This window comes from Ornithodoros turicata, unplaced genomic scaffold (genome assembly GCF_037126465.1).
Source record: "Ornithodoros turicata isolate Travis unplaced genomic scaffold, ASM3712646v1 ctg00001342.1, whole genome shotgun sequence".
NCBI classification, from domain to species: domain Eukaryota; kingdom Metazoa; phylum Arthropoda; class Arachnida; order Ixodida; family Argasidae; genus Ornithodoros; species Ornithodoros turicata.
Window position 1 is genome coordinate 40839 of NW_026999560.1, and position 22280 is coordinate 63118.

The 22280-nt window shown below is 43.2% G+C and overlaps 1 protein-coding gene across 3 annotated transcripts in view; it reads left to right on the forward strand.

Annotated features, from left to right (window-relative positions):
• LOC135376843 (uncharacterized) overlaps positions 1–21458 on the forward strand; it is a 36350-nt gene extending 14892 nt beyond the window's left edge. For all 3 annotated transcript variants that reach the window (XM_064609294.1, XM_064609295.1, XM_064609296.1), the window contains 2 exons: positions 8415–8552; positions 11639–21458. In XM_064609294.1, coding sequence (XP_064465364.1) covers positions 8415–8552; positions 11639–17304 — 5804 coding nt within the window. In that variant the 3' untranslated portion in view covers positions 17305–21458. The remainder of the gene's footprint in view (positions 1–8414; positions 8553–11638) is intronic.
• Positions 21459–22280: the final 822 nt, after the last annotated feature.

The following is a 22280-nucleotide window of genomic DNA, read 5'->3' on the forward strand; positions in this document are numbered from 1 at the left end:
TTTTACAACCTGTATTCTGTCTTGCAAAAAGCTTTGTATAAGTGATAGAGCTGGACCGCAAATTCCCTAAGCTGTTAATTTGGAAAGGAGTATTGTGTGATGCACGCAATCAAATGCTTTAGAAAATACAACAAAAACCGAGAGGGCTATGCCTTTAAATTTTACAACCTGTATTCTGTCTTGCAAAAAGCTTTGTATAAGTGATAGAGCTGGACCGCAAATTCCCTAAGCTGTTAATTTGGAAAGGAGTATTGTGTGATGCACGCAATCAAATGCTTTAGAAAAGTCAACAAAAACCGAGAGGGCTATGCCTTTAAATTTTACAACCTGTATTCTGTCTTGCAAAAAGCTTTGTATAAGTGATAGAGCTGGGCCGCAAATTCCCTAAGCTGTTAATTTGGAAAGGAGTATTGTGTGATGCACGCAATCAAATGCTTTAGAAAAGTCAACAAAAACCGAGAGGGCTAAGCCTTTAAATTTTACAACCTGTATTCTGTCTTGCAAAAAGCTTTGTATAAGTGATAGAGCTGGGCCGCAAATTCCCTAAGCTGTTAATTTGGAAAGGAGTATTGTGTGATGCACGCAATCAAATGCTTTAGAAAAGTCAACAAAAACCGAGAGGGCTAAGCCTTTAAATTTTACAACCTGTATTCTGTCTTGCAAAAAGCTTTGTATAAGTGATAGAGCTGGGCCGCAAATTCCCTAAGCTGTTAATTTGGAAAGGAGTATTGTGTGATGCACGCAATCAAATGCTTTAGAAAAGTCAACAAAAACCGAGAGGGCTAAGCCTTTAAATTTTACAACCTGTATTCTGTCTTGCAAAAAGCTTTGTATAAGTGATAGAGCTGGACCGCAAATTCCCTAAGCTGTTAATTTGGAAAGGAGTATTGTGTGATGCACGCAATCAAATGCTTTAGAAAAGTCAACAAAAACCGAGAGGGCTATGCCTTTAAATTTTACAACCTGTATTCTGTCTTGCAAAAAGCTTTGTATAAGTGATAGAGCTGGACCGCAAATTCCCTAAGCTGTTAATTTGGAAAGGAGTATTGTGTGATGCACGCAATCAAATGCTTTAGAAAAGTCAACAAAAACCGAGAGGGCTAAGCCTTTAAATTTTACAACCTGTATTCTGTCTTGCAAAAAGCTTTGTATAAGTGATAGAGCTGGGCCGCAAATTCCCTAAGCTGTTAATTTGGAAAGGAGTATTGTGTGATGCACGCAATCAAATGCTTTAGAAAAGTCAACAAAAACCGAGAGGGCTAAGCCTTTAAATTTTACAACCTGTATTCTGTCTTGCAAAAAGCTTTGTATAAGTGATAGAGCTGGGCCGCAAATTCCCTAAGCTGTTAATTTGGAAAGGAGTATTGTGTGATGCACGCAATCAAATGCTTTAGAAAAGTCAACAAAAACCGAGAGGGCTAAGCCTTTAAATTTTACAACCTGTATTCTGTCTTGCAAAAAGCTTTGTATAAGTGATAGAGCTGGACCGCAAATTCCCTAAGCTGTTAATTTGGAAAGGAGTATTGTGTGATGCACGCAATCAAATGCTTTAGAAAAGTCAACAAAAACCGAGAGGGCTATGCCTTTAAATTTTACAACCTGTATTCTGTCTTGCAAAAAGCTTTGTATAAGTGATAGAGCTGGACCGCAAATTCCCTAAGCTGTTAATTTGGAAAGGAGTATTGTGTGATGCACGCAATCAAATGCTTTAGAAAAGTCAACAAAAACCGAGAGGGCTATGCCTTTAAATTTTACAACCTGTATTCTGTCTTGCAAAAAGCTTTGTATAAGTGATAGAGCTGGACCGCAAATTCCCTAAGCTGTTAATTTGGAAAGGAGTATTGTGTGATGCACGCAATCAAATGCTTTAGAAAAGTCAACAAAAACCGAGAGGGCTATGCCTTTAAATTTTACAACCTGTATTCTGTCTTGCAAAAAGCTTTGTATAAGTGATAGAGCTGGACCGCAAATTCCCTAAGCTGTTAATTTGGAAAGGAGTATTGTGTGATGCACGCAATCAAATGCTTTAGAAAAGTCAACAAAAACCGAGAGGGCTATGCCTTTAAATTTTACAACCTGTATTCTGTCTTGCAAAAAGCTTTGTATAAGTGATAGAGCTGGACCGCAAATTCCCTAAGCTGTTAACTTGGAAAGGAGTATTGTGTGATGCACGCAATCAAATGCTTTAGAAAAGTCAACAAAAACCGAGAGGGCTATGCCTTTAAATTTTACAACCTGTATTCTGTCTTGCAAAAAGCTTTGTATAAGTGATAGAGCTGGGCCGCAAATTCCCTAAGCTGTTAATTTGGAAAGGAGTATTGTGTGATGCACGCAATCAAATGCTTTAGAAAAGTCAACAAAAACCGAGAGGGCTATGCCTTTAAATTTTACAACCTGTATTCTGTCTTGCAAAAAGCTTTGTATAAGTGATAGAGCTGGGCCGCAAATTCCCTAAGCTGTTAATTTGGAAAGGAGTATTGTGTGATGCACGCAATCAAATGCTTTAGAAAAGTCAACAAAAACCGAGAGGGCTATGCCTTTAAATTTTACAACCTGTATTCTGTCTTGCAAAAAGCTTTGTATAAGTGATAGAGCTGGACCGCAAATTCCCTAAGCTGTTAACTTGGAAAGGAGTATTGTGTGATGCACGCAATCAAATGCTTTAGAAAAGTCAACAAAAACCGAGAGGGCTATGCCTTTAAATTTTACAACCTGTATTCTGTCTTGCAAAAAGCTTTGTATAAGTGATAGAGCTGGGCCGCAAATTCCCTAAGCTGTTAATTTGGAAAGGAGTATTGTGTGATGCACGCAATCAAATGCTTTAGAAAAGTCAACAAAAACCGAGAGGGCTATGCCTTTAAATTTTACAACCTGTATTCTGTCTTGCAAAAAGCTTTGTATAAGTGATAGAGCTGGGCCGCAAATTCCCTAAGCTGTTAATTTGGAAAGGAGTATTGTGTGATGCACGCAATCAAATGCTTTAGAAAAGTCAACAAAAACCGAGAGGGCTATGCCTTTAAATTTTACAACCTGTATTCTGTCTTGCAAAAAGCTTTGTATAAGTGATAGAGCTGGACCGCAAATTCCCTAAGCTGTTAACTTGGAAAGGAGTATTGTGTGATGCACGCAATCAAATGCTTTAGAAAAGTCAACAAAAACCGAGAGGGCTATGCCTTTAAATTTTACAACCTGTATTCTGTCTTGCAAAAAGCTTTGTATAAGTGATAGAGCTGGGCCGCAAATTCCCTAAGCTGTTAATTTGGAAAGGAGTATTGTGTGATGCACGCAATCAAATGCTTTAGAAAAGTCAACAAAAACCGAGAGGGCTATGCCTTTAAATTTTACAACCTGTATTCTGTCTTGCAAAAAGCTTTGTATAAGTGATAGAGCTGGACCGCAAATTCCCTAAGCTGTTAACTTGGAAAGGAGTATTGTGTGATGCACGCAATCAAATGCTTTAGAAAAGTCAACAAAAACCGAGAGGGCTATGCCTTTAAATTTTACAACCTGTATTCTGTCTTGCAAAAAGCTTTGTATAAGTGATAGAGCTGGGCCGCAAATTCCCTAAGCTGTTAATTTGGAAAGGAGTATTGTGTGATGCACGCAATCAAATGCTTTAGAAAAGTCAACAAAAACCGAGAGGGCTATGCCTTTAAATTTTACAACCTGTATTCTGTCTTGCAAAAAGCTTTGTATAAGTGATAGAGCTGGGCCGCAAATTCCCTAAGCTGTTAATTTGGAAAGGAGTATTGTGTGATGCACGCAATCAAATGCTTTAGAAAAGTCAACAAAAACCGAGAGGGCTATGCCTTTAAATTTTACAACCTGTATTCTGTCTTGCAAAAAGCTTTGTATAAGTGATAGAGCTGGACCGCAAATTCCCTAAGCTGTTAACTTGGAAAGGAGTATTGTGTGATGCACGCAATCAAATGCTTTAGAAAAGTCAACAAAAACCGAGAGGGCTATGCCTTTAAATTTTACAACCTGTATTCTGTCTTGCAAAAAGCTTTGTATAAGTGATAGAGCTGGGCCGCAAATTCCCTAAGCTGTTAATTTGGAAAGGAGTATTGTGTGATGCACGCAATCAAATGCTTTAGAAAAGTCAACAAAAACCGAGAGGGCTATGCCTTTAAATTTTACAACCTGTATTCTGTCTTGCAAAAAGCTTTGTATAAGTGATAGAGCTGGGCCGCAAATTCCCTAAGCTGTTAATTTGGAAAGGAGTATTGTGTGATGCACGCAATCAAATGCTTTAGAAAAGTCAACAAAAACCGAGAGGGCTATGCCTTTAAATTTTACAACCTGTATTCTGTCTTGCAAAAAGCTTTGTATAAGTGATAGAGCTGGACCGCAAATTCCCTAAGCTGTTAACTTGGAAAGGAGTATTGTGTGATGCACGCAATCAAATGCTTTAGAAAAGTCAACAAAAACCGAGAGGGCTATGCCTTTAAATTTTACAACCTGTATTCTGTCTTGCAAAAAGCTTTGTATAAGTGATAGAGCTGGGCCGCAAATTCCCTAAGCTGTTAATTTGGAAAGGAGTATTGTGTGATGCACGCAATCAAATGCTTTAGAAAAGTCAACAAAAACCGAGAGGGCTATGCCTTTAAATTTTACAACCTGTATTCTGTCTTGCAAAAAGCTTTGTATAAGTGATAGAGCTGGACCGCAAATTCCCTAAGCTGTTAACTTGGAAAGGAGTATTGTGTGATGCACGCAATCAAATGCTTTAGAAAAGTCAACAAAAACCGAGAGGGCTATGCCTTTAAATTTTACAACCTGTATTCTGTCTTGCAAAAAGCTTTGTATAAGTGATAGAGCTGGGCCGCAAATTCCCTAAGCTGTTAATTTGGAAAGGAGTATTGTGTGATGCACGCAATCAAATGCTTTAGAAAAGTCAACAAAAACCGAGAGGGCTATGCCTTTAAATTTTACAACCTGTATTCTGTCTTGCAAAAAGCTTTGTATAAGTGATAGAGCTGGACCGCAAATTCCCTAAGCTGTTAACTTGGAAAGGAGTATTGTGTGATGCACGCAATCAAATGCTTTAGAAAAGTCAACAAAAACCGAGAGGGCTATGCCTTTAAATTTTACAACCTGTATTCTGTCTTGCAAAAAGCTTTGTATAAGTGATAGAGCTGGGCCGCAAATTCCCTAAGCTGTTAACTTGGAAAGGAGTATTGTGTGATGCACGCAATCAAATGCTTTAGAAAAGTCAACAAAAACCGAGAGGGCTATGCCTCCAGTGTCCAACGAATACTTAATTCTATCGCAAAAATTAATCGGGGCAGTTTCAGTCGAGTACTTGTTTCGAAATCCGTGTTGATTGCTGCATAGTATATTAAATTTTTCAAGATACTTAACAAGGCGGCTGTAGAGTAACCGTTCGAAGATCTTACTAATCGCCTGCAAGATAGAGATTGGTCGATAGTTATACTTCAGATGTAAATCTGAAGTGTTACCCTTTTTAAATAGGGGAATAATTAAGGCATGTTTCAGAGCCTTAGGAAACGTGCCGTGTTTGAAAGAAATCATCATCAATGAATGATGAATAATCATCATCATTAAAGATTGATAATATGTGCGAGGACAGGGGAGATAACGTCACGGACAAGTTTCAGATTTGCCACAGTTATGCGATCGTAACCTGCGGAAACGTTACGGAGTGATGATATCGCACACGACACTTCCAACGGGCACGTAGGTTGTAGGAAGAAAGACTGAGATACACGCGGGTACAACGGGAACAAAATGTGACTGAGGTGATTGTGATATCTCTGTTAAATTCCTAACTGTAGAAATGAAGTGATTACCGAAAGCAGATGGCGATGTCATGTGAATCATGATAAGTTACACCATTGGAAGTAATCTTATCAGGAAATGACTGGCGGCTCTGTCTATTAAGGAAGGAATTGACGATTTTCCACTTATCTTTGACATTTGTGCAAAATGCAATTCTTGAATGAAAATACTGTCTCTTAGCACTGTGTAGTAATCTGGATAAATGTTTGGAATACAGCATATATCTCGCTCGCAAGTTAACATTAAATGGGTTACTCTTAAGTTTCCTACTGAGATTATGCTTCTTCCGCATTGATATAAGAATGCCACGGGTAATCCACGGATTTCGGCCATGCAAGTACTTATTCCTAGATAACGTCGTGGTTGTGTTACGATCAATAGCATGAATAAGACAAGCAGAAAAAGTGTTGTATGCATCGTCAACGTGCTCACACTTATAAATGGTGGTCCAATCGACACCGGCCACGTCACAAACAAAGCGCTCCGAAATAAAGCGCACGAAGGAACCCCTATCATTGCCACAGAGTCTGGACTGGAAAGTGGCAGATACGGCATAATGGTCTGTGATGTCAATTTCAATAACCTCAGCATGTGACAGTAAACAGTATTTGACCCATATGTGGTCTATTAGAGTAGATGTACTGCATGTTACTCTGGTAGGGGACGTAAGCGGACATGTAAAACCGTAACTAGTAAGGCAACTAGAAAAGGCTACAGTAGTAGGTGAAATAGTATCTAATAAGTTTATTTATTTATTTATTAGTTTCACGTGCCCGCCAACAGCGTGAGCCTACATAGAGGTGCACGGAAAGAAGATTAACTTACAAAACGATAAAAAGTTACAAAGAGGATAAAAATAAAGTAAAATTAGCAAAAATGTCCACACTAGTGTTCCCAATGTCATTAAAGCAACACTGCATGCGCGCCAAAGGAGAAGACGGGTGACAAAAACGTGGATAAAAAGTACGATGAACTCTACAATGTCTAGATGGCGCATGAAAATCGACACTGGCTAACAATAAAGGAGTATATATAGTATTTTATGTATAGTAGTATAGTATTTTATATATAGTAGTTTATATTAGTATCACCAGTAAGTACAACACACTTATTTTCCAAACTCAACTTGTGTAACAACATATCTAAAGAACCAGTGAATTGTGTGACATTTACAGATGGGGAACGATATAACACGCCGACGACAACATACCTATGCGCACCGGACAAACAGCTCTTATCAACTTCAACCCATACGCTTTCACAACATGGAATATCTAAGACAATATCATTGCGGACAATATACCATATTTGTGAAGCAATAAAGAGGCCTACTCCACCACCGACATTAGTGAGAGATTGATCACGGCAAACATGCTCAGAAACGTAGTTTTTGTACTGCTGATTGCGACAAGAGAGTAAGGCAATGGCACAAAAAATCGTCTATTTCATGAAAGTGTCGTCTTAAACTTCTCGCATTAAAGTGAATTAAAGAAAATTCCATCAATGCAAGGGGAACAAAACAGAACACAGCCTTAGTCACCAGTTCACAGCAAAGGGCCTATTTTCGCAATATCTGCTTCGTGTCTGATTCGAAGGACCGAACTCTCCGTCGAAAATCCTGCTTTAATCTGGCCCTGGTCGGTCCAAACGAATTTCCAGTTACTAGATTTTGCAACGGTTCGCGTTTTTGCAAGCCGTTTTTTGTTGATAGGCGTAAGATGGTCAATAAAGTAAATGGACCTAGTGTCGTTTCTAAAACCCAAGTCCACAGCGCAAAGGCGTGCTCTCTTAGCCTTCGTCTGAAACGCATTCTCTTTACTCCTTGAAACAAAGCGGAAAATAATATTTTTCCCAGGTTTGTCATAAGTTGGTACACGATGCACAACATCAATATCAGTTTCATCGACGTGCATATCGATTTTAACACCAATGGCCTGTATAATCTTCACGCAGTCTTCTCCCTGGTTTTCAGGTACTCCCTTGATCTCAATGTTGTTTAATCTAGAATACTGTTCGAGATCACTCACTCTTTTTGCTAGCTCCTCGTTAACTTTTCACAGTTTAGTATTTTCCACAAGAACAGCTTCCAACTTTTTTTTGCGTTTCACAAATTTTTTCATTGATGGAGGACATGCTTTTGTTCACTTCTTCAATTTGTGCAGACATAGCAGAGCTGCATGATCTGAACTCCTGTGATATGTCATGTATAGCACTCATTATTTGACTCTTCGTGTCTTTCATTTGCTTTTCCAATTCGACATTAGTCGGCATGGTTATTGTACGTGGTTACACAACCTCACACTGTCACAAGAACCAAGAGCCAGGATAAAATGACAAGGGTTATAGAAAGCGCTACAAACCTGTTAAGATAGTGAAAATTAGACTTGTGCAGTTGGTAGCGAGCCTGGCTCAGGTGAACAGTGTGAGTGAACTGTTAGCGCATCTTTCTTCTCAAATTGTACCCTATATATGCCGCAAGATTTTATATCACTAGATTTTTTTTTCTGTAACACGTACGAAAGTGGGTATAACAACCTTCTGCAACGCATTCGTATTAACTGTGTTCATAAAGCCTCAGACGATTTTAACCCCAGTGTTGAAATTTCCCTTAGGCATGGACAATGTGCAGCAGCTTCGCGACTTGACTGACGAAAAGTTCCACGAGGTCATCAACCGGGTAGACATGGCCATGAAGCCGTTTCATGTAAAGAAACTCAAGAAGGTACTCAAAGAATGGACGGGGCCCGCAGGTAACCGAAAGGCCATCAAATCTGGGGGAAGGGATCTATTTTCTTGCACATGATGTTACACAAGCTTCTACACTCCGTCTTCTTATTCTCTGTAGAGTCGCTTCAGTGCTTGACGTCATGGGGGTGCGGCGGCGCTGCTATCGTGCTTGGTGGGCGAAAACCGCGCGATAATTGAGTCATTGTGTGTTTTCGGTCATTATTAAGGGCATGCCGCAAAGTGGTGTAGCCATTGCATGTCCTTCGCGGTACAGAATGGAGAAATACGTCGCATACACCGTGCGGTTTCCTACTCCATTTCCTCTACCAGCGACGTCTACTCCATACGCGTGAGCGGACGCACCCTCTTGTTTACAGACTGAAGTGGGTGTATGCGTTACATAATGCCAAATATATTTTCCTCCAGAGCTTGTTAGTTGATTGGCAGATCCCCTGCTAGGCTTGCAACTAGCATCTCTCGTGCGTTGTTTTCTTTCTTCGTTTCATTTCTAATCTCCCTAATTGCTGTGAAGGAGGCTATCCCTGATCACAGCCAACGGTCGCATATTCGCTGATGGGCAGCCCATTGGGCCAGCGTGCATAAATTTCTACTAAGGCAGGTGATGAGAAAGAAGCTACGTGGCGGCACTGTATACCAGACTCACCGTGAGGCCATTACATCGGTCTTTGTGTTTTCTAAAAAGGAGCTGTAAAGTAAATGGCACGCATGTAGAACCTTTGTGGTTTCCTCAAAGCTCGTAACTTGGGCGCTTCAGATGCCTAACGTCTCTGCTGTAAATCCTCCTGCTTTTTCAGCAGTTGAATTTCAAAAATTGCTTGCTAAGCAAAGGATGCCGAATCCGCGGGCTACTCAGACGCGACACCCCTTAGGCGGCTAGAACGCCGTCTACTGAAAAGGCAAGCAAACACCCAAGCCAGTTCGTGGCCGTACTCGCGAGTGCAGTGCACGCCTCGTCATCGAAGGTTCACGATTTGTGTTTCTCAGGAGACAAGCACCCAAGCCTGATATCCGTATGAACTATGAAGTGCCTGGATGCGAGTTTTCGGAGGCAGCAGCGATACAGAGACGCGCAGAGAGAGAAAGACCAACAGAGGGCGCGGACCGAGCACATACTCGAAAACTTCTGTTGCTACACTCGTATTCTGTTCTAGCATTGCTCTGAATTCATTAATCATTGGTACTGATCTTTTATCACGATATTATTGTTGCTTCACAATGCCCTTCAACCTTTGATCGTCCATATCGGCTTCTTCGTGCAGTTCCAATTCTCCTGTTTTTTCTATGTTACATACATGGCATTCCCTATCGGCGAGATGTTCATTTGCATTCTTTCTCTTTATTCTGTTTCTGTGTCTTCCTTGGATTCAGTGTATGAAATGCTTCATTGTTTGTTTGAATCTAGTCTTGTGTACATGCATTTGTCTACTTTTTGTGTGCCTCAGTCTACTTGCAAGGATACGATATACGGTCGACGGGTATAAGGAAGACGCACACTACCAACCCACTGTCTCCTGTTATGTGTCAGATGAAACAGACCTGTTCCCACGAAATCAGGGTGTCGAACCGCAAAAAATACGGGTTCGGTTCGGGTTCGCGTTGTTTTGATTTCGTTCCGGTTCAGTTCCGGTTCGGCCACGCCAAAAACCGAACCGGTTCGCAAACCGGTTCGCAGCCCCGAACCGGTTCGCGAACCGGTTCAACGCTTCCGTTTTATATGTTCCATAAAACTGCTTTTATCAGGAAATGCGTGGCTAATAGCTTACTGCTGTTGTCTGCATTGACGTCTTTAGCGGTGAGGTAGCTCTTTAGCGAGAGAAATAAGAAATGGATGAACACTTATTGCAAATAGAGTCCACGCTGATGAAACGGTGTTGTCCCGCTACTTTCTGTTCCCAAAATCTCTTTTTCACACGCACAGTGCCAGCAAGATAAACTTAAAGGAAGCCTAATAAGATGGACAGCGTAAGATAGACGACAGTACTTGCCGGCACACTGCCTTCGCAGCGTGAATCGATCTGAAACCGTACTGAAGCATGACGAAAATAAGCCTGCCAGCCTTACTCTGTCCGAGCTCACAGCAGTGTACTAGTTAATTCACCTCACAAAGGTGGTGGTGGTGGTGGTGGTGATAGGGCTTGCCGTTGACAAAGGCAATGTATCACGACACAACTGCACTACCAATAAGCAGAACCACATTTACTTTTGAAACCACGACCAATCAAACAGGCACCGTTCTGCGTACGCTCCTTCTCCACTTCTCATGTTTCTGACTTGTTTAATTTTTACTGCTCACGTGTAAAAAGAAATCTTGGGCGCTTATTTGATCACATATTCGTCGAGTAGAGCTACATAACTGGCCAACTCCATTCCTGTTGCATTCGTCCGCGTGGCACCTTGTCTCTGAAGAGTAGACGCCGCATCACCGCGTGCGTGGGGCGCCAGCCTGGGCGCTCACAAGGACAACTGAGCTTCAACATGTTAAAAAGATGCTGAAAGTATACTTACTATACGTCGTCGTCTGACTGCTAGGTGAAAATTTCTGAAATCCATGATATAGGCGCGTGATGATGATACCGATGTGTCTTCGTTCGGGGATAGGGAGGAACTCTTGTGCTGACTTCTATGTCCGAACCGTTTTGTTGCGAATCGGTTACCGCTATTATTTTTTATGGTTCTGCTCCGGTTCGGGTTCAGCAGTGTTCTGAAAATTTCTGTTCGGGTTCAGTTCCGGCAAAAATAACGGTTCAGGTACGGTTTTCGGTTCGGGTTCGGTTCGACACCCTGCACGAAATGACCGTCGTAGTCTCCAGAGTCAATTAAGGAAATAAGCAGAGGTATCGATAAACAATGAAATCTCAAAGGCACTAGACAACAACCTAAAATACAGCAGCGACGACATATCATTGCTGCTTTTATTATACCACTTGATCCCAGAGTAAAAAAACAAGAGTCCCTGTAGCCTCAGTTGCTTCGCGGCGCAAACGCGGAAAAACAAGAGTCGGGGTCCAAACAAATTACCGCACTTGAACTGTTTCTTGTATTTCAGTTAGTGTTGCTTACGTTCCTAAATACCTCGTTAAAATTACAGGAATTTATCTCTTCATCTCCAAAGATATGGCTTCGACATCTGAATTTGATCTCAACACGGAAAGGTCGTCACAGTGGGAAGGCATCAGGAAGGAAATGCACGAAGCCATTGCGGAGGAAGACGAGGCTCGTGTTCTAAAGTTCCTGGATGCCGTGCCTGCATTGAAACTGTGGTTGGACCCTGTTAAAGAAAAATCAGCTCGCTACAGAGCTGTTAAAAAGAAAGCCATCCATATACATGGCCTCTTAGTCTCGCGTGGATGTGGACTCAAGAACGACAAAGAAGCATCGTATTATCGATATCTGACAGGCGTTCATCGAGCTGAAATTCGACGGCAACGATACTACACCAAAGAATGCAAAGAATCCTACATCTATTACTTGAAAAGCACATCAGGGAGCGTCGGATGTGATGACTTCGAGGAGCGATTGGAGAAGATGTTCAGGGAACTTTCAACCGACCAATTAAACGAGAAAATATTGAAAGTTGTTGCCACAGCACCGCATCTGGATATACTATTCGACTACAACAGTGAAAACGTTCAGGGGATCACGGGGTGCAGCGGCAGCGGCGTCCGCGGACTTGCTCATTACGAAAACCAAAGAATTTATATCGGAGGCGGAGCAACGGAAGCTGAAGTCCGGGGCACGTTTATTCACGAATCTTGTCATTTGGCACTTCATCTGGTGTATAAAAATGACGGCAAGCCATATTTCCGCGAAGATACCGAAATGAAACGGAGATACAGAGCCATTCTGGATGACATAAAACGAAGAGAAAATGATGTGGATCTCTTGATCCGTCAAGCTTTTATCGAAAATGAAGAACAAGAAGCGATTGTACGTATCCCACACAAACTAACTCAATATGGCAACGATCGTGGAAATAGGGTTCTCGAAAAGGAGGTACCGGAACTACGAAAGTTTTTCGAGGATACTGTCATACCGGACATGCAGAAATACATTCAAAATGGAATCCCATCGATAGATGCGAGAATGATAGAAAGGGAAAACGCGAGACTCAACAAAGCTTTCAACATTGACAAACTCAATGTCAATTTCGAGAACGAACTGAAGAACAGTGTCTGGGAAAACGGGTTGCTTCACGTAGTTACGGGCCCAGAACTGAGGCTTCTCGAAATAATGGTTCACAACGCTGTGCGATCTACGGGACTTCCGTACATGTTTTTCGATGCAAAACAGCTGGACTCCGCACTGGAGGATGTGTTACTAGACTACAAATATGCTTTTGCGCTTGTAACGGTCCAACAAAACAGAAAAGTCACAAAGATGATTAAGCTTTTCAGTGAAGTATCCTGTGTCACGGGATCAAAAGTCATCTTGCTCGTGGAAGACAGTGGCAAAGACTACATGATGAAACAAGTGCAAGAAGATGCATTCTTTGGCGAGAGGCACAAAGTTCACAGGATCGACGAAGCAAGCTTTGAGCACGTCACATTAAGCTGCAAAAAACGAGTTTTCGAAAATTCCCACCTAAAACTTCAGGGCCAAGATGTTTCTACGTTTTCGGACGCAACGACTATAGATACCTTATTACGTCGCGTTGACACTGCCGTTTTCCTAAAGCTATGTGAGTCGGGGAACATTGACCTGGGACCTCCTCTTCATGAACTAGAAGAACGTGTTCAGAACTATTATGTGGAAAGGGAGTGTAGAAAAGCCGTGGAAATTAACTTGAAAGAATGCAATCTAAAAGACGACAGTGAGGCATTCGCATTTCTGGGCTGTCCACACAATCAGGTCGCAACACTTCTACCTCACGGTTGTATGGCAAAGGCCAAGGAGGAATTAACGAAGTTCGAGAAATTCGTACTCCTCCAAGAGCCACGTGACTACGAAGCTCTCCTGGAAGATGGTCATTTCCGAAACAAAGTAGTGCACCTGCTAAAGTTCAACGAATCACGTAATAGACTCTTGTGGACGAAATCGAATGGTCGTCTCAGTCACCTTCCAATGACGGGAAGTGAGAGTTACACCGAGGACGCCTTGTTAAACGTAAACGAGAAGGTTGTCATAGTCTCTGGCGCACCTGGTATGGGAAAGAGTGTGTTGGCATCTCGGTTGTGTACACAGTTAAAAACTCAAGACAAGAAGCGGTGGGTGCTCTACGTCGACCTTCTTCAGAGAATGGCATCGGTTAAAACTGCGTCGCCTAGTCTAGCGGATCTGTGCCAAGTACAAAGAGGTGGTCTGGAGTTCGTTTTGTTCGAAGAAAGCTTGAAGAATGGTAGCCCTTTCGAGGTCGTTGTCACCTTGGATGGCTTCGATCAAGTCAATGAGAAATGTCGCAAGTATGTGTTGGAACTTATATCGTTTCTAGCTAACAGAAAAGTTTACAAGCTGTACCTTTTTACTCGCACTGTGTTTAAACCTTATGTACAAGATGCCTTGCACACAGTGTCATATGATCTCGTTCCTTTTTCTGATGAAAACCAGAATGAATTCCTCACAAGATATAGGGCCCAAAGAGAAACTCCAGCGACCAGCAATGAGGCATTTGTGCAAAAAATCCAGCAACTGTACGCGACATTGAAGGAGAAAAACAAGACAATCCTAGAAACCCCTCTCCTACTTCGTATGATGGCTGAGATGGAGAGCGGGGAAATTACCAAGTCGGACGATTACTCTTCATTGCTCAAAATTGTTGACATTTCCGGTGGGAGCAGTATATACACTGTACACATCTACAAGACGTTTGTCGAGTACGAACACCTTGTGCACCGAAAAGAGAAGGTGAAGGAAGACATCTACCGAAGTGCTGTGCGAGGGGACAACCATGACGCGAAGTCTCCATTCTACGTAAACCATGGTCTCCTGGCTATGAAGTGTATATTTCCTCAGGATACCTTGGAAATATTATTGAATGAAGACGAATTAGACCAGTTAGATCCCGAAGGAAGTTTCATCACCGGCGTTGATTCTTTCAAAGAAGGTTTTGTGAATAGAATTAACGATCGACGAATTCCCCAGTTCGTTCATAAGACCTTCGCTGAATTTTTCGCAGCTCACTACCTGTTGGAAAGGGCAAAAAGAAGAAAAAAATCCAGGTTTAGGGAAAACGTTGTCGCATTGTATTGTAAAGAAGAGTACGAGGTTGTAATGATGTTGTTCGATGAACTGGCGTCGGCGTCCCATCCACTTCACTTAGCTGTGATGAACAACGACGCTTCATATTTTGAGCAACACGTTATCCAAAGAGAGGACATATTGAAGGTGGATGAGCTCAAAAGGACGCCATTGCACGTAGCAGCCTTGCATTCTGATCAAGCAACATTGAAGAGGCTTCCAATGGATGATGAACTAATCAAGATGGATTTATTTCAAATGTCACCGTTTGGGTACGCGGAGCTGTGGTCTCCATGGGAGGAAAAACACCATGGAATGTGGTGGGTACCTTCTCTGACTGAGACTTCACCTGTGAGACAGAGACTCAACGTATTATGCGCTCGATGCAGTGAGGAAGCAGTGAAACGTTCTACCGAAAATCTGCACACATGTGGAACCTTCGAGCAAAAGAGACATTTTCTTGAACGAGCAATATTCACGGCTGTGATTTACGACCTACGAAGCGTTTTAGACGTCTACCTGAGCTATGTGTCCCCGAAAGTGAGTACAGTAGATCTAGACAGAGACACCATGGACCAATTAGAATCACGCAAGGAACGAAGCTTGAGATATTCTGCAGAGCCTCAGGCAATTGAAGATCTCGATGATATCAGGTACTGTGACAATAGGACTGTTCCTTTTTACGCAAAGTCTGAGGTTGTTTGCAAAATGCTCCTTCCTTATTGCGATATGGGAATTGTTGATAAGGATAGAAACACAATGTTGCACATTAGTGCGAAAGAAGGAAATCTGGAGACAACACAGTTTTACCTCGCACATTTATCCGCTAACAATGTAAACAGATACTTTCAAACTCCTTTGCACTTGGCTGAAGATACAGAGACAGTGAGGCTACTTCTTCCTCGTTATCCCTCAGTGAATGTTCTCGATTATGAGCAACACGCTCCGATGGATATATGTGCGGAGAGAGATGATTTGGAGGCCATGAAGTTGTTACTCCTTCGCACTCGGACATATGACGCACATCACTTGAGACTGAAGACAACGCTTCATGTGGCTTCTGACTCTCAGTCCCTTAAAGCTTTGATGTTTCTTCTACCCCACACAAATGCGGACATGCTTAACGACGAAGGAGAAACGTGCTTAGACGTTGCTAGGACAAGTTGGAAATATGGGAAGAGTTCGCAGTCCAATGTTGTGAGGTGCCTCATCCCACACTCGCTCGTAAACTCGCCTGAAACGTTCGGCTCATCACCGTTATACGTCTGGGCGGAAGGTTGTGGAAGGAAAGCTATGCAAAGTCTGTGGCCTTATTTGCGACACAGTGACCCTAGGCATGCACAGAGTATCAGCAGAAGCTCGGTGGATGTGGCTCTGAATGAGGATTTCCAAGAAGAAATTTGGTGTCTGAAACTTCTCTTCCTCCACTTAGATGTCATCGCTGGTGATCCTTGTAGCCGTAAACTGCTACATGATGTGGCCAAGGACAAGCTACCCGAGATAACAGAAGAACGTCTAAATCTCAGTGAGCAGGATTATGTAGAGTGGAGCGAAGAAAGTGACGACATTGTTACCTTATATCGGGGATGGTCGAACATGAATAACATCGATGATCCCCACATTGACGATGTCGACACGGAAATGATCGACGACGATGACAATACGGAGTTGCTCAGAGAAGCAGAGGAAGGTAATGTGGAAGCTGTGGAACTTCACCTCTCCCCTTCATCCGTGTGCTTTACAGATAAACAAGAGAACACTGCATTGCACTTGAGTGCGTGGAGGGGAAACACAAATGTGGTGAAGCTTCTCATTCCTTTTTATACATCAGTGGATGTGATCAATGTGCGTCGAAAGACACCCATGCATGTCTGTGTCAGGAATGGACAGCTGGACGTTGTAAAGTTATTATTACTCCGCTCAAGAATGAGTTCCCGTGACGAGGATGGATGGACACCTTTTCACTGGGCCTGTGAAGGTGGTGCCGTTGATATCGTGAACTTCCTTCTTCCGCACTCGTTCCCTAATACGCGCGACGTGGGCGGTTTCACATGCTGCGCTCGTTCCGCGATAAAAAGGAATATGAATGTTCTGAGATGCCTCATCCCGCACTCTCTTATAAACTGTCCTAATGAGAGAGGCCAATCACCAACGCGAATCTGTGCACTAATTTATATGAGAGAAGAGCTGGTGACATTATTGCCATATTCTTGTGATCATGACGCTGCGAGTTTATTGAGGCCTCGCCCGCTGTCATTTTGGAATGACGATATCAGTATGAAAACTATGTTTTGTCTGAAACTTATGGTTCTCCACTCAAATGTCAGTGCAGTAGATGAGTGTTTTCGTGAAACACTCGACGATGTTAGACGGTCTTATGCAAGGAGTGATCCAATCCTGAGAGAAGAGACTGAGAGATCTCGAGACCTAAGTTATATTTCTGTCTTGCTTCCTCATACAAATGTTTCTGTTAAGCACCGTAAAGGAGGTCAAGGAGCCCTCCAAAGTAGCAAAGATCCCGAATTAGTTAGCTTCCTTCAGAAATGGACTCGCTTGAGTGACTTTCGTTCACGACGCTGACGATTGGCAACGGTCGTGGTTAAGTACCAAGTGGCACCGAGTTGTCAGTTGACACGAGCTCTGAAGACGATATCGCAGTTTTAATAGAGCTTTCAACACAGTATACTGAGACCTTGCCTTCATCCGAGAAAGCACAAATATTCATCCAGTGTCAAAAATGAAACAAAACATCACTTTTGTGGTGGCTGTGGATAAAGCGTTTTTTTGTTCTTCTTGTTCCTTATGTTACAAAGCACCGTTCCGTAGTACGTTCATAGTGTGGTCAGAAAATGTGTAAAAAAATTAGTTTATTCCTATAATGTGCTAGTTATATGATTGGCTACGGTATACCGAAGTATTAGCGTACAGCTACATGTGAATAGGTTTATATAAAGTATCTCACCTTTAATAACTCTACTACAGCGATTGAGCATCATTGAGCATGAGTACTTTTAAAAAAAGTTGTTCAGTGTTATACCTTTTAGGGTGATTATGGCTTGTCATCGTTGCTCGAAAAATGTGTGAAGTTGAATCCATCTAGCAGGGTGGGGACGCTTCAACACTGGAGATATATGGGTCAGCGCCTCCTCTATACTGGAATGCCTGTCGCTTCCCCGCGTGCGCCCATCTGAGCATGCGCGGAAGAAAGGAGAACGACGGCAGCCCCGACAGATGGCGACGTGCTCCGACACTCGCTCGACTTTGTCCGCCCAGCGCGTACGGCAAACGCATCCAAGCATGGCTCATGCAAACACATCGTGATATTAGACTGCGCATGCAAGTAAATTAGGCATGACAGTTCCTAAAGAATTCCAAAACAAAGCAACCAAAACAATTTTAATGCGACCAAATCGAGCATGACTGCACTTCAGCCTCAGAGCTTCAAGGGCTTGCGCGAAAGTGGTTTGTGCGTATACATTTTGACGATACTGCTTCTGTCTGTGAAGTCAATCGCGTAGTTTGACATAAGAGGGCGCATAAATTTCGTGCACAGCATCTCAAGAAGAATCTTCCTGTGGTCTTTGTCTCTGTTCTCGCACATGAGGACTGGGAGATCCATGAGCACGTCGACTGCATTTCTGACTCCAGTTAATAGAGGTTTCTCGATTTTTTTCCTACGTTGTAGGAGAATGTCCGTGTATCGTTTCAGGCCCATTAGAACACGGACGAGCTCTTGAGTGGGGTACAGTAGGCCTCCTCTGTCTTGGTGAGCAATCAGCCCGTCTACAGCAGCATTTGCATTCGGCTTTTGCATTAGTGCAATACAGTTCTCACAGGGAAGTTTTTCGGAGATGACACGAGCAACATAACCGCCTATATAGGCGATACTGGCAACAGTGGGATTAGGGAGATAGGGCACAGTTGAAAAAGCCAGCTCCCTCAGCATTTCCTTAGCGTCATGCAGGTGCTTGCTGAAGTCCTGTGGTGTGCTGGTTCTGCTGCTGCAGTATGAGACCGTTGTTGTGCTATGAAAACTCTCAGAGCTCTTCACATTACTCTCTTCAGAAGATGTCACAATTCCAGCTTTTAGCTTTTTCTCAATTCCACAGAGTACCGTCTTTACATCCATGGCATCATTGCACCCAGCTGTGCGACGTAGAAATCCAAACAGAGCTTCTATCGGGTCACTCGAAAATTTTCTTGTTAGCACGAAGGCGAAGTGCTTCTGAGTCAGGAGGAAACGGATGCAGCTTACATTGGAAAGTGTTGTAAATACCAGAGCATGGTGTGTCTCTTTGGTGAAGAAATTGTTTTGTGAACTTTCACACCTCAGCTTTTCCACATAATCAAGAAATGTGGTCTCCAACCACAACAACCTTGGGTCGTTCACATCCCTGAACTCTTTTGTATCTGGGTATTTTTGGTGGATGTTCTGGGTGCAGTTGCTCACGTCCTGAAGCACGAACCACCTGCACATGATTTTCATAAATTTAATGGTTGGCCCAGCAGATGAAAAGAGTACGTCACAGGTGTGCCCAGCCTGGTCTTTCATATAGCTTAGTGCAGCCGTCACTTGTGAGGACAATATCTGCACAGCTGTCCGGACATTCATCTTTTCTATGTTGGAAGGATACAGATGTTTTCTCGTTAAAAATCTCACTGGCTTGACGATTGACTGTTTCTGCGTTTTCTATAGTTCCTTGATGTACTGTGAGGATATCTGTCCATTTGCACCGAAGTCTTTGGAAAGCATCTGGGAGCGTACGTTCTTGATTATATGACTCTGGTCGAACGCTAGAAACAGTTTTCGACTTGCATCAACTGGATGGGGAACACTGTGCCTCGCACGCCCACCAGACAAGATGTCCATGGCGTTGACATTTACCTTATGATTGTCCGATACTAGTCGCACGACTTCGAATCCACACTCTTCCACTTTCTTTATCACATGAGTTGTTGTTTCTGCTAGCTGCGCGCCACTACAGCCGCGGGTAAAGAAATACCCCACCAGAATCTTGAATTTTGTGGATAAGCCACACAGCAGGAAGCACAAAAGAGAATTGGCAAGGCTGTCGTCAGTGGATCTGTGGATGTGTGCCAAGTCCGTGCTCATGTCCACATCACCCAGAAAAGTGTCACACTGCTTGTGGTACTCCAACTTTTCTTTTATCCGCATCTCATCAACAACAAGGCTACACATTTTTGACTGTGTTGATGTCAAACTTTGTACTTCGGCTTGTAATCTGCTTTGGACCAAGGGGCTAAAAACGATTTCACCATATGTAGTCCCTGTGTACTTCTGTAATGTTGTCCTCGATGGCATCTTGAAGAGTTCGTCTCTTATATATTCGTAGCCTTTGGATGTCAAGGTTCTTAGAATGACACAGTGACGCACAGTTGTTTCTGACCAAGTTGGCCGCTTTTTGCTGTAATTCACAACTTGGTCTAGAAGGAGGGTAGCACGAACATTCTTGTCTGCAGCATCATTCACGACACTGAGAAACGAGCTGACATAGCAGTCCTCCTTTAACTTCCTCAGCTCCGACTTATATTTGTCCACGGTTTGTTCAAGGTGCTGAATGTGGGCTCGTAGATTTCTTTCTTTCTGGAGCAGCCTTTTCCTGTCAAAATATGAGGTTGACGTATAAAGTGACGAAGCCTGTGTGCCAAAAGCTCTCAATGCGTGAGGTGACTGGAGTTCACACCCAGCGCTGCTGCCGCCAGCACCCGCTGACGTGGAATGGGGTACCTCAGCAAATTTGCTCTTCTGAGGGGCAAATCTGGTTTCTGTTTCAGTGGGCAGAGTTGTCATGAGACTGGTTGCCTGATCACTGGCTGGCGCACTGGCAGGCATTGTCCCCTCCAGCTCACTGGAGAAGTCGTCCTTTTGCACTCTGTTTGCTTCAATGGCTGAAATCGGAGTCGCCGTGACAGTGGTCGTCGGATTACTGTTCACTGCACTGACAGGCGTTCTCTCCAGCTGTTCACTGCAAAAGTCATTTCGTGCTGTGTCACTCACAAGTGGGCCGGGCTTAGTGCAACGTGCGTCTGTAGTAGACGGAACACGCTTTCGCTTCCTGATGCTCTTGTCATCACGTTCAACATGTGGAACCGGTTGCAGATATGCAGGATATCCAGGGAAAATCGAAGGGAAGGCTCCTTACTTTAGCTGGCGGGTTTTGGTGTTTTCCTTGAAGTCACTTGCTGCAAAATGTTTGCTACATACTACAGAATAGTTCGACGTAGAGTTCGGCACCCAGTTCTTACGCGATATGACCTTTAGCCACTTGCTTCGTAGCTCGACATCAGCGGGCACCTCGTGAAACGAGACGCCGGGCTCCTTCTTCTTCGCGCTCGAAGTCCAGAACGGCACGAGGCAGTACCACATTCTCGCCTTTTTCCCGCGGTAGCATCCACAAGTGAAAATAACTTCGTAGAGCAAACACACAGACACGATTTTTCTGGATTTAGCACGGCATACAGACGACACAAACGCTAGTACCCGACGGCCGAATGTCAAGGAAGGAAGTGTCAGCCTGTGGCGCCCCATGCGGAGAGTGTTGGCGTAGGTGCGAGGAGGTTTGGGAGAGGGCTGGAACTCGCCGTGATCGCAATCCGACAGGCATTCCACAGTATAGAGAAGGCGCTCTATGGGTCCTATGTTTACCGCCCTTGCTGTCAAATGTATATACCCAAATGTCAAAGAATGTAAATAAAACAGTGTTTTTCGCACACTTGGAGAAGGCTTAATTCCAATTATTTTGGAACTCTCGCTCACTTCACTGCATAGTTGTGTAAAGTAACTATTGTCGAGCAAAACACATCTGACATCGTACTTTTATTACGACCGAATAAATGTACGGGTTTCAAATTGCTTTGCCAGCTATGATTGCAGATTACAGTGTAGTTACAGATTACGAGATATATTACCTTGACGTAATCAAGGTTTGTATAAAGAAACCACGACTGATCCAAAAATACCCGTCACAAATTGGATTTATGTGCGGGTGATTAAATGATTACATGCAGTTGTCCTTGGAAGTAATGTGTCCAATTAGATGTCATCAAGAAATGCAGAAGGGAAAAAAAATCCAGTAAAGAAATACGAAGGGAAGTGTCCCAGGAGGAGAGCCGCCCATATTTCGAACAGAGACTGTTCTTCTTCTGGGCCGTTCTTCTGTTCTTCATCATCATCATGAACGAGATGCAGGATTAGGGGCTCGCACACAGCACAGGATTGTCCTGGGGCGCAGACACGGACACATGTTTCGAGGGGACACAAGTTATAGTTATGGCCGGCTTGTGAAAGCTCAGAATGTGTGCTTAAGTTGTTATTGCGAGTGCTCTTGCGGATTCTAACTACCCGAGCAGCACGCAATATTGGTCCAATATTGGCACTGTCCCGGCTTCAATGAGCCTAATGAGGGCCAATCAAGCCAATGAAGAGCTATAAGTGGTGTTATCTTGGCTTAACCGTAAATACACGAAAATGAATATGACCAGCATGTTATTGTTATTGAGGTTTGAAGCAATGTCGCCCATAAAATTACGTTCTC